Raw genomic sequence first — 14911 nt, forward strand, 5'->3', positions numbered from 1 at the left:
TTCGAGCTTCAGTGTGTCGCATTTCGCCTCACACGGCGTGGACAGGTTGAGGGACAGTGGATAAGATTGTATGTGAACGACAATCATAAGAACCAGTGGGAAATGTAAGGAAGTTCCAAAAAGGACGCGATTCAATGTTGTAGTTGAAGATGAGATTGTTGTTATGGGAGTGAAGCTAACTACAGTTTGAACTCCCGGAATTGCACTAACCTAGGTTAGGTACCACTGGGGGTTACCGACCCCAGTGGTTCTTTCCCGCTCAACACCCAACCAACCAACAGTACTAGCTTGTAGGCGTAATAAGTAAGTAATCTGCAAGGAACAACTGGACGCGAACCATAATGATGATCCAACCAATACTTGATTGGATTCTGAAGAAACAAGATAAATTACATAGTCACAGAGCGTATGTTCAACGAATGGTTACGAGAATCCTATCGCTGCAATGCGGCTGTATTGTGAAGTAAAGCCAAATTTTCATTGCCGTGAAACTTCACACTTGCGTTGTTGCACCAGACGTGCCGTACCCAACCTGGCAGAACTATTCATCGTGTCACGCAGAACTGGACGCGTGGCACTTAGCTGAGGGTTTTCTTCTAGCTGGCAGACCGAGAAAAGCGGAAAGCAGACTTATCGTCAATTGTCAATAGAAGTGATTTGGGGTCAAAGAGTGATGATGTATTGGTTATTGTAAATATAATACGTAGGGCTACCCCCACCGGCCCTCCGTAGCTGAAACCTTTAACGCCCGATCCCCGCTAACAGCGCCCCCATTTGTTACCTATTTTACTAGAGCACTTCTCTTGATGATCAGCTCTGCAACCTGATTGATCGAAGCGCTCTGTAGGACCTCGAAAATAGACAGCTTCGCCTGACCTGCGAGAGCGAGCCAATTGCGCAGCTCCACGGCAACGAGAGAATCGACCCCGAGAGCAGAAACGCCCTGTTCTAGATCCACGGTCACAACGTCAATGTTGAAAATGGCCGCCAATTTCGTGGCCAGTGCTTCTGCTACCTGTGCTGTGCCCTCCACTTCTTGCTTTGGACCATCGCCTCCATTAATCCTGCTACTACCAAGTGCGCGGACCAGAAGCGCAGTAGGGTCGAAGGACATGGTCTCGGAGGACTGTGTCAACCCGGATGATCCCGTTTCAACCAGGCGTAAGGTGCCGAAGCGCCGATCGCGGCGAATGGCAGCATCGGGCGACAGACTGCTCCACGGTTGCAGGCCGACGATCCTCTGCGCTTCACCAGGTGACGATTTGAACTGACTGAATTTCATCTTGTGCTGTAGGTGCGTGTCGTGCTGGACGGCGTCTTCGATTAGGCGGAATACATCGTCCACATGTACCGACTCGGTTCCAAGTGCTTCGACACGACGCCGGGCATCTTCATCAGATGCCACCATTCCGACGCCTGAAACGGCTGGCAGAGCCAGACTGACAGCAGGGAGACCCAGACTGACGCGGTGGCTGGCAAAGGCGTCCTCGAACGCGTTGGCCGCGGCGTAGTTGGCCTGGGAGACGTGGCCCATCACTCCGATGACTGACGACAGAAGCACGAAAAACGATAGATCTTGAGGTAAGTATTTGTGCAAATTCATCGTGCCAGCGACCTTGGGCCCCACGGTTTTTTGCCATTGTGTGAATGACATGCGATCAAACACGGTATCCTATATTGTTCCAAACTTGTCAGTGAATATGTTCTTAGCATTTGGGACGCGTTGCTTCTTGTTTACGTACCGCTAGAACATTGGCAGCGTGGATAACCCCACGGATCGGAGGCGACGTTGCTGAAACTTGATTGAGAAGCTGGACAAGACTCTCCTCACTTGATATATCGCAGTTGAGGACTTGGAGGCGACATCCTCGCAGCTCCGCATTTTCGATAAGTTCCTCCGCCTCTGGGTGTGTCCCTGCGTTACGGGAGATCAAGACCACGCTTCGGGCGCCTTTCGACGCCATCCATGAAGCAATAGCACCGCCAATACCATCCACACCACCGACAATCAGATAAGTGGCTTTCTCGTCATCGAGACGAGGTGCGGTTATCGGCATAATGGCTTTGACAAGACTATCGGCCTGGGCCTCAATGACCACTTTGCCCGGCTTACCTTGCTGTTGCTGCAGATGCCGCAATGCTTGACTCATTTGCGAAGGCGAGAATTTCGCCACAGGAGCAAGGGGCGACAGAGACCATGACGGGGATGACGCGACACCGTGAGAGATGATGTTGAGGCTCGCATCCAATGCCTCCTTCATAAGCCGAGCACTGTGGTCGCTCAACTTTACCATATCCACTCGCGCATATGTAGCACATTTTGTGGCAAGCTGGGTAACGTCTAGGCTTCTGTTCCAGGGGCCGATTTCAACAAAACGACCAAAATGCACGACGCTGTTGAGAGCAGACTGCAGCAGAGGTGCAGAAAGCGAAGACGTCGGCCCGGTGAGAACCACATCTACGCCCTGTCCCCCAGTCTGCTCCTTAATAGCATCGTCCAAATCTCTAGCGGAACGGCTCTTAAGGATTCGGTTGGGAGCAAGCTGGAATGTATCGATGACTCGCTGGGTTTCGGCCTCGGTCAAGTCGTTCGCAGCAAACCACAATTCAGCACCCAGATGTTTCGCAATAGCAAGACCAGCGGCGCCATCGGATTCGCCATTAGCTTGCACGACGAGGATCTTGTCATGCTTCTGCAATCTGGCTACGTGCACAAGAGCGTGATAAGCCCCAGAATATGCCAGCGGGGCACATACAGCCTCATCGAAGGATAAGCCGCCAGGGATTTTACCGACGCTGGTCCAATTCGCTTGTGTTGTACTTGCATATGGACCCTTCGTCACGCCGCATACCTTGTCGCCGAGCTGGAGCCCGCTGGCATCCGTATGGGGGCCAAGTCCGGTGACGATGCCCGCGAACTCGTATACAGCTGTGTCTTCTTCGTCGTCAACTTCTGTCGCATTGCCATGGACATGAGGACTCAGGCTGAAAGCTCGAGTCTCGATCTCAATGGTACCGTCAGTAAGCGCTTTGGTAGGTCCATACAATTGTTCGACAAAGTCGCCTTCACCTGAGTCCGATGTCTCCCACACCAACGGCCGGCTTGAATTCAGGAAAGGCCGGAAAGACTCTGTCTCGGACTCGTCTTTGCCGACCATCTTCGGGTAGATTCGTGGCACATGGACGGCCGAGTCCTTAATTGCATACTCCCAGTCGGCGTCAGCCTGGCCAGACTCATTGTTCAACAATGTTTGTTGGAACACCCCGGTGACATGCTTTATAACCATGTCCGCCTCTTCGGCCCAGGTTCTTGGTAATTCCAGTAAGACATAGGATTTATCCACATTCTCATGGCGAAGAGTTCGCAGCAGGCCCTGCACCTGGGAAGATGCGGGTGTCGCGACGGCGTCTGGACCGGCTCCGGTGGTCAACCACAAAACTCCTCGACTCTCCAAAAGTACTCGACGAAGCTTATGGAATGTGAGTTCGTCCATACTGTCCAGCACACAGTTGTTCTCGGTCATGTCTGTGGCCAATATGTGTACTTGATTCTCGCCTGGCTGTACATCCTCCAGGGTCTCTACCGTAGCCCTGATGCCTGTTGTCACATGGATTGCTTCGCATAGCTGTGAGAACCATTCCTGTCGCGACGGCGAAAGCGCAGAGCTATCGCGAACGATAGTCACGACGCTGGGGGTTGAGGGATTAGGGATTGCGGCGGACTCTTTTTCAAGCCCCACGCTTGTCATCATGACGGCCGATCTCTGGAATCGTCGCTCCTCACAATCAGAAATGTCGAATTCGATGCCGGTGAATCCATTGGCGCGAAGTAGATTGTTCCACGCTTCAAGCCCCCTGGCAAGTTCCGGTTGCTCGCCCTGCTGTTCCCAACCCGGGAGTGTGCTCAGGATGAGCTGCGCGTCGAGGCTGACATGCGTCTTCTCAACGAGTAGAAGCTTGCCGCTGGGCTTCAGCAGTTTCCTCACATTCTGTAATGTCGTCTTCAAATTCTTGATTGTGTGTAAGTTCATGGATACTACCACCAGGTCAATGCTCTGCTCGGCTACTTCGTGCGATGGCTGCGCCGGCCACTCCTTTTCCAATTCGAGTTCTTTGAACTCTAGCACATTGGTCCATGGGGCCAATTGCTGTTTAGCTGCGTCGAAATGAACCGAGGAGACATCGGAGAAGATGTATTTGTCGATGAGCAGCCCACCATTGCCTCCATGTCCGAATGCTTCCAACAGAGTCCGAGCAGCTGCCCCATTACCCCCGCCAATCTCGAGAACATGTGCTCCCGGTTGCTGAACAGCAAGGACACTCGCAATCCTGGCAAGCTGCTTGTAGCTGCGAGTTTGTAGGCTTGGTAGGCTACTCTTGTACTGCGTTAAGAGATCACTGTTGTCTTCCTCTAGGAGAGCGGCAGGCGTTATCTGGCCTTGCACAATCCGAGCCAGCTTCTGGCCGATACGAACAATGAGACGCCCATGTGGCCCCTTGGACCTGAGCTCGTCAAATAGCTTTTGCTTGAGGCCCTTACTGGCTCCGCCCCAGGCCTTGCTACCATGCACCAGTTGTCCGCATTGGCCACGGGCCACCACACTCTTCATCCACGAAAACAATGCGTGCTGGTGTGGTGTCCAATTGTCCGTTGGCTGCCCCTCAAGGTCGGCCACCGCGTCGGCAATGAGATAATAGGACGCGCGTACCACCTTTTTCTCATAGTCTCGCTCTTCGTAGGCGAGTGCATTGCGCATGGATTCTTTGACATACGAGGGGATGCCTCCGTACCTCACTGCCGGAACCCAACGACTATCATAGAGAGGGATTTGAGGGCCACTTTCAGCATCGCGGGGAATGGCCTGGCAGAACAGCTGATTGATGACAAGAGGACTCCTGCCATGACCATCCCCTTGTTGAGAGTTCGCAACGATTACGTCCGAAGTGAAGCCTTTGCGTTGTGCATTCCGTAGCTCACTCAAGATCTCCAGACGCTCACCGGCCCCCCTGTTTAGCGACCGAGGCACAAACGCATCCTGGAGCGACCTAGGAAGTACCATGGACGCCTTCCCTGTGTCTGGCGGCAAATTGGTGTAAGTAGCTTGAACGATACAGTCCAAAGTTGTTGGATGTATAACATATGAACTGAAGTCTGACGACGCTGATGGGGATTCAAGCTCGATGATTTCCAGATCAGCCGCTGCTCGCTTGAGAGATTTGGACGCCATAACGTCTCCTATACCTTGGAAGGCTGGTCCATATCTGATTCCCATACCGGCGACATCCTCCCGAAGCGCTGAACCGGCCACTCGTCGGACCTTGGATTCCTGCGTTTTCAGGAAGGAGTCAGTCCTGGGTACGACGGCATCCTCGACGTCTTGCTGATCTACCACTGCCGAGACGAGACCACGACAGTTTTCCACCCACACGTCGTTGCCCCTTGAAGAGCGCACTTCATATTCATACCAGCCACCCTTCGCCCCCTCTCGCGACGGTCCTAGACGAAAGTACGTCTCGACACCTCCGCCGGACGATTCAGACTCGGGAACTACCAAGGCACTCAGAAACTCGACGTTTTTGACACGATAGCCACGAATCTTCTGCTCAGACGGATCTGTGACCAGACGAACCGCCTCGATGGCCATTGACACGTAGGCCGCACCAGGCAGTACGACCATGCCATCGACACGATGGTCACCAATCCATGGAAGGTCGACGAGCTGTATGAAATTTCGCCACGCCGGCGTTGTTGCGCCCGAAACAGGGATACCAAGGAGCTCATGAGGTGGGAACTTCTTGTAGCGGATGTCCTTGCTGACACGTGATTCGACCCAGTAGCGATTCGCGTGGTTCCACGAATAAGTCGGTAGATCAGGCACGAATTTCACATCCGAGGTCATAACCTCCTCACCGCTTGCCTCTGCGTACTTATTGACGGCGGACAGAGACACGGGATACCCGAGGCGCACGAGTTCTCCAGCAACGTCTTGCATGGTCTCAACGGCATTCACATTCCGCGAAAGACAAGACATGTAAGCCATCTTACGGCCTCGCAGGATCTGTCTAATGGGACCCGCCAGCGCACCGTGCGGACCTACTTCAATAATGGCATCTACCTGCGCGGAATTTGTGTCTGTCTCACTGAAGCACATGGTCTCAAATGCTTGGCTGAAGAGAACCGGACTGGTGAGGTTTTGCACATAGTGCGCTGGTGACAGCGAATTGGCGGATGCCACAACGTCGCCTGTGACAGGGGACGTGTAGGTAATGTCACCGGGCCACGTCGGCTTCGATGGCACAATTTCCTGCAGCTTCTCCAGATAGGCCGACTCCATGTGCAGCATATGGTGTGAATGATATGCCAGCGCAACCCTAAGCTTGCGCGCAAATTTGCCGTCAGCATCGAGACGCTTCACGACCTCGTCTACATCGTCCAAGTCACCCGAAAGAGTTACACTTTCGGGACTGTTGATGCAGGCCACCACGACTCGACCGCCAGAAGTTGTGTTTTTCACGTATTTCTCTGCCTCTTCAGCGCCTACGCCACCCGCAGCCATGCCGCCGACAACACCTGTGGCTTTGGGGTCCAGCAGTGTGCGCGCGAGCTCGCCGCGCCAGTATGTCACGCCAAGCGCCTGCTCGAAGGAAAGCGCCCCAGCACAGTAAGCAGCCGCGATTTCGCCGCTAGAATGGCTGGTGACGGCCGATGGATAGATGCCCCATGAGTTGAGCAAGATCACTAGGCATATCTGCAGCGCAACTGTGATCGGCTGACCCAGGTGAATCTCGGAGATGCGAGTCAACTTGGCATCGCGGAGGAGTTCCTCGCGCAACGACCAATCGGCTCCGTACCCTCGCAGCACTAGGTCGGCCTCGTCGATTGCCTTGGCGAACACGGGATATGCGTACAGCAGTTCTCGGCCCATGGCATGCCATTGCGCGCCTTGACCGTTGAACACAAAGCCGAGTCTTGGTGCTCGCTTAGTTGTAGGCGTGTGTCCTACCTTGAGAGCCGCCGTCTTTTCAAGGTTGTCGGCCAACTCGGCCAAGCCGCGAGCTCGTACAGTGGTGACGTAGGAGAAACGCGACCGCCGTTGACTGAGCGTAAAGGCGATATCGGCAGGGTCCAGATCTGTCTCGCGCTCTAGGCTTTTTCGAATGTATGAAGCAAGCTTTCCGGCCATGGCTTTGGCCGTGGCGGGGTCCTGAGCACTGAGCACAAACAGTTGAGACACATCACCATTGACATGGTTTCCGCGACCGTTGCCATCAGTGAGCTTTGTTTGAGGCGCTCCTTCCATGATCACATGGGCGTTCGTGCCTCCATATCCAAAGTTGTTGATGGACGCACGCAAAGGCTTATTCCGTGGCCAGGGCACCACACCGGTCGGAACTTGCAAGTGCCAGTCGCCAAGAGGGATTTTGGAATTACCCACGATGTAGTTCTGGTTCGGCGGAATAGCTTGGTATTTCATGGCCATTGCAGTCTTGATAATACCAGCTAGGCCGCTGACACCCTCGGTATGACCGACGTTGGTCTTCACGGAGCCAACCACGACGGGGTCATCCTCTGTGCGGCTTGCGCCGAACGTCCGTGCCAGAGATTCAGCCTCAGTGGCATCTCCAATCTGGGTTCCGGTCATGTGAGCCTCGATGTATCCCGTTTCTGAAATATCGAGACCCGCTTTTTGGTAACAATGTTTTATAAGGCGGATTTGCGCGTCCATGGACGGAGAGGTGATGCTGGTTGTTTTACCGTCCTGGTTGAGTCCCGTCTCCCGTATAACGGCATGTACCCGGTCGCCGTCGCGCAGGGCTGCATCAAGAGACTTGAGCACAAGCACGGCGACGCCCTCTCCGCGGCCATAGCCCTGTGCCCGCGAGTCCCACGCGTAACAACGTCCATCTGCGCCTACCATGCTATTCACAATCCAGAGTCAGTCCACGAGTAATACGAATAGACCTGCTGGGACGATATGAAACTTACCCAAGGGTAGACATGGCGATGTAGATGTCTGGATTTAATATTGTATTTGCAGCACCGACTATGGAAACTTCAGACTCTCCCGACCTGATGGTCTGGCATGCCTGGTGTAGCGCGGCGAGGGCTGCCGAGCAGCCAGTGTCGATCGACATGCTGGCTCCCTGAAAATCGTAGAAGTGGGAGACCCTATTTGAAAACATCGCTGTATAGTTTCCAGTAAGAGTGGATGGAGGCATGGTCTCGGGATCGCGCGTCTGAAGATCGTGGTAATCCTTGGTGTAGCAACCGACGAATACCGACGTGTTGGGGCCCGGCCCTGATAGCTTTTCTAAAGGTATACCAGCTAATTGATAACAGAATGTTAGAAAAGTACTTGGTTGCTCGTAGGGAGAAAGTTCTTACCGTCCTCTGTTGCTTCGTATGTCACCTCCAATAGCAGCCGAAGCTGAGGATCCATTGTCTACCATCCCGTCAGCTAGAGATCAGAGATGAGATAGGAACAGATGACCTACACTGGCGACTTCAGTTGTGAATTTAAAAAACCCGGCATCAAACAGGGCCACATCTTCCTGCAAGAAGTAACCTCCGGTGGCATGATTCTGTAAAACAAGTTTCTTAGCAACTCTAGGACTTTTTCGAGATCTTTCACAGACTCCAATTCAACAAAGAGGTCTCGTGTGAACCTACTCGGCCGCTCTTTGCAGAAGTCTTGTCGTAGTACGATTTGACATCGAACCGCGAGTCTGGTATAGGGGACCAGGCGTCTCGACCGCTAGCACAGAGATCCCAGAGCTCCTCTGGGTTGGTCACGCCGCCAGCGAATCTGCAAGCCATGCCCACGACGGCAATGGGCGCCGCAGCCTGGGACTTGGTCTGCTTCTCATGACCATGTCTGTATTGGTCGAACGACTCCTGGTTTGAGCTGTTGATCGTCATGATGATGTAGTCTAAGAATCTATGTGACACGCTGAAAATGAATAATGAATATGAAAGATTACTTCTATAAAAGTCAGAATCATGAGACTATAGCTATCGAGGTGAGCGACTGCGAGCTGATGTAAGATACAACGGCCCAGGTACAACCATGATGATCTGACATGTGTCGTTATGGTTCGGAGATTGATCTGACATATCCACTATCGTTTCGCCGGTGCCATGGCGTCGGTAAGGAGCAGCTTATCGTTTTCGGCAAGATATACGGTTAGTATGACTACAGGGGGCATGATGATGCATCCACTATAGAGTCTAGACATACGAACATGGCACCGTTCGGTGTTGCTATAAATAGTCGTGCTTACATCCGTTATGGGGATCCACAATTCCTATCCAGGCTAGATCTCGGTTCTATAGTCCCTCTTGACGATATTCGCATCATTAGAATAAGTGTCTTTCATATAGTCCTTTGGAAGTCGCATCTTGGGAAAAATCACACTGCAAATCAGTACGGCCATTATGTCCAACTCCACAGTTCATGTTCCCCTTGGGGTTCTGGATCACTTCCTTCCTCCCCATTATCTACCTATGAAATGGTACATCCCTTTGAAGGACGGTATCACGCCCCAGGAAGCGTTCAAGGCTCTGGAAGATGGCCTTCGCTTTACTTTCCGGCAGCTGCCCTGGCTTAGCGGTAAAATCTACAAGCAGGACCCAAAAACACCAGGCGGACGCCCGGGCCAGCTTGAGATTCGGTATAACCCGGCCGATTTGGAGGATGATACCAAGCCATTGCCTCAGTTTCCCTTCAAGATACTCGACCAGTCGACGGGCTCCGTCACGTACGAGGAGATCAGCGAGAGCGGCTTTCCCATGAATACGTTTCCGGACGAAGAAGTCTTCTGGGGAGACTTTCTCAATTTTCCCGAGGAGGACAAGGGTGCCGAGTGCTTCAAAGCTCAGGCAAACTTCATACCGGGAGCCCTTATCCTCTGCGGTGCTACTCATCACAATGCCTGCGACGGCACCGCCTTGTTTGACGTGTGGAGGATATGGGCTGCCAACTGTGCGGCCCTGCAGGCAAACACAGCGCCTGTGGTCCTCGACCCGTTGAGCTCGGATCGAGGTCTGGTAGAACGTATATGGGTGGATGAGGGCAGCCAACTGAATGGCGATGGTGCAAAAGTAGAAACGGGCGATGTTGAACAAAAACAGTATACCTTGTTAGACAAGGAGCCACCGAATTTACCTTCAAAGCATGACCGTTCTCTCCCTCCGCCACCATCCTCGGGTGAGGCCATGACGTCGGCCGTCTTTTACATCTCATCTGACAGATTTACGGCACTCCACAAGCGCTGTCTGGATGAGGCGGGGGCTGGATCGCGCATCTCTGGAAATGACAGCATGACGGCACTGATCTGGCGCAGTCTGCTCAAAGCTAGACACGCGGCAGCCGTCGCCGCCGGTCGAGCCAGCGAGTCAGACGATGTCATGGCCTTGCTGCAACTCACCCTCGATGGACGTCCTGATATCTCGGCCAAGGGTTCCATGCCATTCGAATACCTGGGCAACCTGGTGTTCTGGAATCGGGTTGCCATGCCAATCTCGACACTAACTTCTCCCGAAACCAGCATTGCCGCTGTGGCCATGGCTATCCGCAGAGAGGTCGAGGCAGCCACTGCGCAGGCCATGCTAGACGCATACGGGCGGGCTCGCCGCCTTGAAGACATCTCAAAGCTTCAGCTCTCTATCACGCATGCCCATGGTTACGACATGATTCTCTCGTCTCTGATGATGCTGCGCATCGAGGAAATGCGGTGGGGCGGCGGCGTATTCGACAATGGTGGCAAAGCCGATGCGTTGAGGCCTCTCTTTGATGATATTAATAAGGCGGGTCGTCTTTGTTTCCCGATGCCACGCGAGTCTGGGCAGGGTGTCGAGTTTGTGATTAATCTGTTCAAGGATGAATGGGATATCTTGCTCAAAGATGAAGAGTTTGGGGAATATGCTTTGTTTTTGACTTCTTGAGAACAGCGCAATGATAATACACATTTAGACTATATAAAGAATGTGTGACCTTCTCTCTTAAGCATATGGCCAATCCATCTATATATCGTATAGACACACAATGAAAAGTCAACTTAGTCGCCCACGGCTCGAGTTCTGATCAAACAAATGCTGATAGAATGTAACGGACCAAGCAACAAACATGAAAACAAGACATCAAGTCAAGGGTGGTCTCGCTAGCATCGAATAGTATTAAAAATTATAACTCAACCATCTTTCCATTACACTGGACACTCTTGACACTCACATATTCCGTGGAACATGAAATTGATTTAGATACTCAGGGCATTATTACTCATAACTCTGCACTATATTATGATTACTCTCATGGCAAGACCGGCGCAATTGATGGCTGACAATAAAAGACGGTGCTTTACAGAGCGTAGCTGTTCGTATCATGTCATCCTGTAGACTTTGGAACTTTTCGACGAAGAGCTGATCGCAAGTCAAAGAGTATCTAGCTAGGTAGACGAAAACGCCGAACGAGACAGGAAAGGAACTCGCAGAATAGGACTAACATCCCTCTATGACTTTGAATCCATCGGCTCAAATGTCTTGGAGACCCATAAACAAGCGCCGAAAGGCGGTGTTCTGGACGAATCGCAGATATCGCTCTCGAAGTATGTGCTGACATTTCAAGCAATATGGTAGGCAGCTGAACTATCCGCCTTACCAATAAAATGAAAACATGTCAGATCAATGGATTTAGGAATAGCGGGGGCCTGCCTCATGGTGGCGAAGCATAGACTGAGGACCCAACAGCTCGCCTTGAGTAGAAGCTGAGTATTTCCATAGGCTCAGGGTAATCACAAGTCTAGACCCATGGTAAAAAGAGCTTACAACTGACAGGTATATGTCGACGTGGGCGTCGGTCGCCCCGAACGCCGCTGACATTCACGTGAACTGACTGATGTCGGGACCGAAACACCCTCGCATCTCGGTCACCGTTGGTTCTCTCCTTAGCTCAATGCAGGTGAGATGAGTGGGGGTGGCCTAGACGAGAGTCAATCTATCTTGGGTAATGGAGGTGGAAGTGGCTATGGACGTCGGGACTTCGAAGGGTTTCGGGCTCTCGGTGGTCTTGCTCGTGAAGAAGGATGGAAATTAGGTTCAGGGGTGCATGTGGAGATGCAGACAGTCACCACTGCATGTCCATGCAAAGGCCCAACCCAGAATATGCACCATAGAACGGTTTCCAGCCATGCTGGGTCTCATGCGAGGTGTACTTTAGCGGAGGGCAGTGACACTTTGCTTTCATAATGGAGTATTGATATCGTTATCTATAGATGATTCTAAGATGATCTAGCCGGAGCATTATACCAGGCGCGTTGGCTTTATGGATTGTGCTGTGTTGTGGTTTCGTGGGTAACCCATCTTCATTGTCTAACTCTTGGTATTTCCCAACTGTGTACGCAACCATCCTTGGTGATTTCTCTTCTGCTTCTTTTTGCATGTAGAGACATCTGATGCAGCAACTGAATGGTAAGATCATCAATAAGGTAAATTTGCTTGACCAAGGCATCATAAATGTGGCTCGAACATACCCCTAAATCGCGGACGGCATGATCATCCTATAGCCGTCATGTTTGTGAATTTATTCGCCCAAGGAGCAGACTCACGCAGTTGAGTTCATTATTCGCGACCATGTCTTTAACGTCTTAATTTATTTGACCCTCTCCAACGATGAAATATTCTAATTTGGATTGCATTGAACACCTAAAAGAGTAACTACAAAACCCTGGCAGCAGCACTTAGACCCACTGCTTGTTACCCAGGTGCGAGATGAAGGCACCACCGTATCCATCCTCAATGCTAGCCTTCTCCCAAACTGAGCGAACAGCCTTGACCGATTCCTCAGGAGTGATGGGGCCTTTGAAATCAGGTGCATACACTGCGAGCTTGCCTACAAATCCCATCATGCCAGCCATTTGCTCGGGCGTAGCTGGGCAATGTGTTAGTAGAATGCTCAAATATCTCGGGCCGGAGAAGGAGATACGTACCATCTGCATAACGGCCAACCTCTACCAAGCCAGGGCTGATGGCCAAGAAGAGGATACCGTCCTTCTTGTACTCGGCGTTGAACTTGGCCACGATAATGTTCATGGCGGCCTTGGAGGCAGCGTAGATGGGGCCAACATCAATCTCGCACTGGTTGGTCAAGTCGACGTCGCCAACACCAGACGAAATGGTAATGACCTTCTTGGCCTTGCCCTTCTTCACCAGAGGAACGAGGAGGTTGAAGAGGTGAAGGTTGCCAGTGACATTGGTCGCGAACGTCTCAGCGGCACCAGCATCGGTCTCCTCGACCTTGTCGGCCCTGTTATGCATCATCCACTATTAGCCACTTATCATTACAGACCGGAGCCGGGACTCGGGACTCGGGTTGCCAGCAGGAGGCAAGGGGAGACATACAGTGCACTGACAGGCCCGTAGGCATCGAAAGAAGGCACAAGGCCACCATTGGCCACCAAGTAGTCAATGCCACGGTCGCCAACAATCTTGGCAACCTCAGCGGCCGCCGCCTTTAGTGTGGCGTACTTGGTGAGGTCTCCCTGGAGAATGTGCACATTGGGGCGCTCGCCTAGCTCGGCCGCAATCTTCTTCTCAGTTCCAACCTTGTCACGGACAATACCGACAAACAGGTTGTTCTTGTCTTCCGACAGCTGCTTAAGGAACTCGAACTATACCAAGCTCAATTAGCGGCGGGGATAAGGGACGGGGTAGATGGGGGTGTTGGCAGACTTACTCCGATTCCCTTGGACACCCCTGTGATAACGTAGACAGACATGGTTGCAATGGAGAGTAGTGTTCTTTTTTGGACGATAGTGGTTTGTTTGACTGAAGAGAGAGATGAAGACGGGGTCTGTAACTAGAATCAGACGCCAGGTATTTAGAAGTATAGCTCGGTTACTGGTAGAAAGCAAAAGATTCTCAGAGTCGCCCTATAGCTTTACTAAGCTCGGCGTTTCGAAAATCTCCGATGTGTTTTGATACTTTCAGCATGCATCGCATCCTAGGCTTCAATGCAGCTTGCGAATGGGACTGTATCACTCATGTCAGCCTTGGTATGGCTAACTACCTGCTATATTCTGCCAGGAGGCAGAGATACATCCATGCAGTAAGCCCCTCGGTCCGCCCCGCAATGATGCAAGGAATATGTAAACAGGGGTGGTTATACGCAGGGTATACACCATTAGGTCCCTGCCAGGTCAAGAGTAAAGACATTGAGGGTAGATTTGTCATCAAGTGAGATCGGGGACACCTTAGTGAGTGAGGCAAGCCGGGACTTCTAGCGGCAGACAAAACCGGGTAACAATTACGCCTGAGCTACGATACACATGCCCATAAGTCTCTACACTCGGCATTACATTGTTGATCATCGTAAGCGTCTGGCTTCACAAAGGATCAATCCTCCTCGATGTCAAAGCAAGACAATTACCAATAGGCAACAAGAATTGTGTTTGCGCGCTTACACAGTAGCCACAGTGGTTGTTACCCAGATCACAACATGAGATTCGGCGAAAACCCCCAAAAAGGCGGGGCACTGACTCGCCGAAAGATCCAAGCGCCCAACTGAAAAAACGCCTGCCATGCATGAAGGGCAGGGGGCTCAGGGCAGATCGATAGCCGAGATAAGGATCCGAGGCCCCAGCTGCTCTGTACTATCACTCGCCCAACTAAGACGGGATCTTCTTCCGGCATGGGGGGGTATCACTACTACTCCGCTTTCAGAGCCAATGACCGAGTCCATTGATGCAGTCTCGCCAAAAAGCATCACTTTTGTAAGTATATGTCGTAGCTGGAATGTGCTCAATATCACGCCCTAGAACTCGAGACCCGCATTGTTGGTTCAAGGGACTTTTGGACAAAGTACATGTGGGGGTTCCAGAGCTTCTACTATAGTATAAACGGTACGCTACATTAGCT

The 14911-nt window shown here is 52.0% G+C and overlaps 3 protein-coding genes across 3 annotated transcripts; 1 reads left to right on the forward strand and 2 right to left on the reverse strand.

Moving 5' to 3' along the window:
* Positions 1–781: 781 nt before the first annotated feature.
* PFICI_07942 (uncharacterized protein) lies at positions 782–8920 on the reverse strand (the record flags this gene model as incomplete). The annotated part of the gene is made up of 6 exons (XM_007836523.1): positions 782–1672; positions 1743–7920; positions 7988–8327; positions 8387–8444; positions 8497–8583; positions 8672–8920. 6 exons carry the CDS (start codon positions 8918–8920, stop codon positions 782–784), a joined length of 7803 nt encoding a protein of 2600 aa, XP_007834714.1.
* Positions 8921–9436: 516 nt separating this feature from the next.
* PFICI_07943 (uncharacterized protein) lies at positions 9437–10945 on the forward strand (the record flags this gene model as incomplete). Its single annotated transcript, XM_007836524.1, has 1 exon — positions 9437–10945. The coding sequence occupies one exon, from the start codon at positions 9437–9439 to the stop codon at positions 10943–10945; it is 1509 nt and encodes a 502-aa protein (XP_007834715.1).
* Positions 10946–12735: 1790 nt separating this feature from the next.
* PFICI_07944 (uncharacterized protein) lies at positions 12736–13772 on the reverse strand (the record flags this gene model as incomplete). Its single annotated transcript, XM_007836525.1, has 4 exons — positions 12736–12926; positions 12985–13301; positions 13397–13665; positions 13731–13772. 4 exons carry the CDS (start codon positions 13770–13772, stop codon positions 12736–12738), a joined length of 819 nt encoding a protein of 272 aa, XP_007834716.1.
* Between the last annotated feature and the right edge of the window lie 1139 nt (positions 13773–14911).

Source organism: Pestalotiopsis fici, assembly GCF_000516985.1.
Source record: "Pestalotiopsis fici W106-1 unplaced genomic scaffold PFICI_Scf_5, whole genome shotgun sequence".
NCBI classification, from domain to species: domain Eukaryota; kingdom Fungi; phylum Ascomycota; class Sordariomycetes; order Amphisphaeriales; family Sporocadaceae; genus Pestalotiopsis; species Pestalotiopsis fici.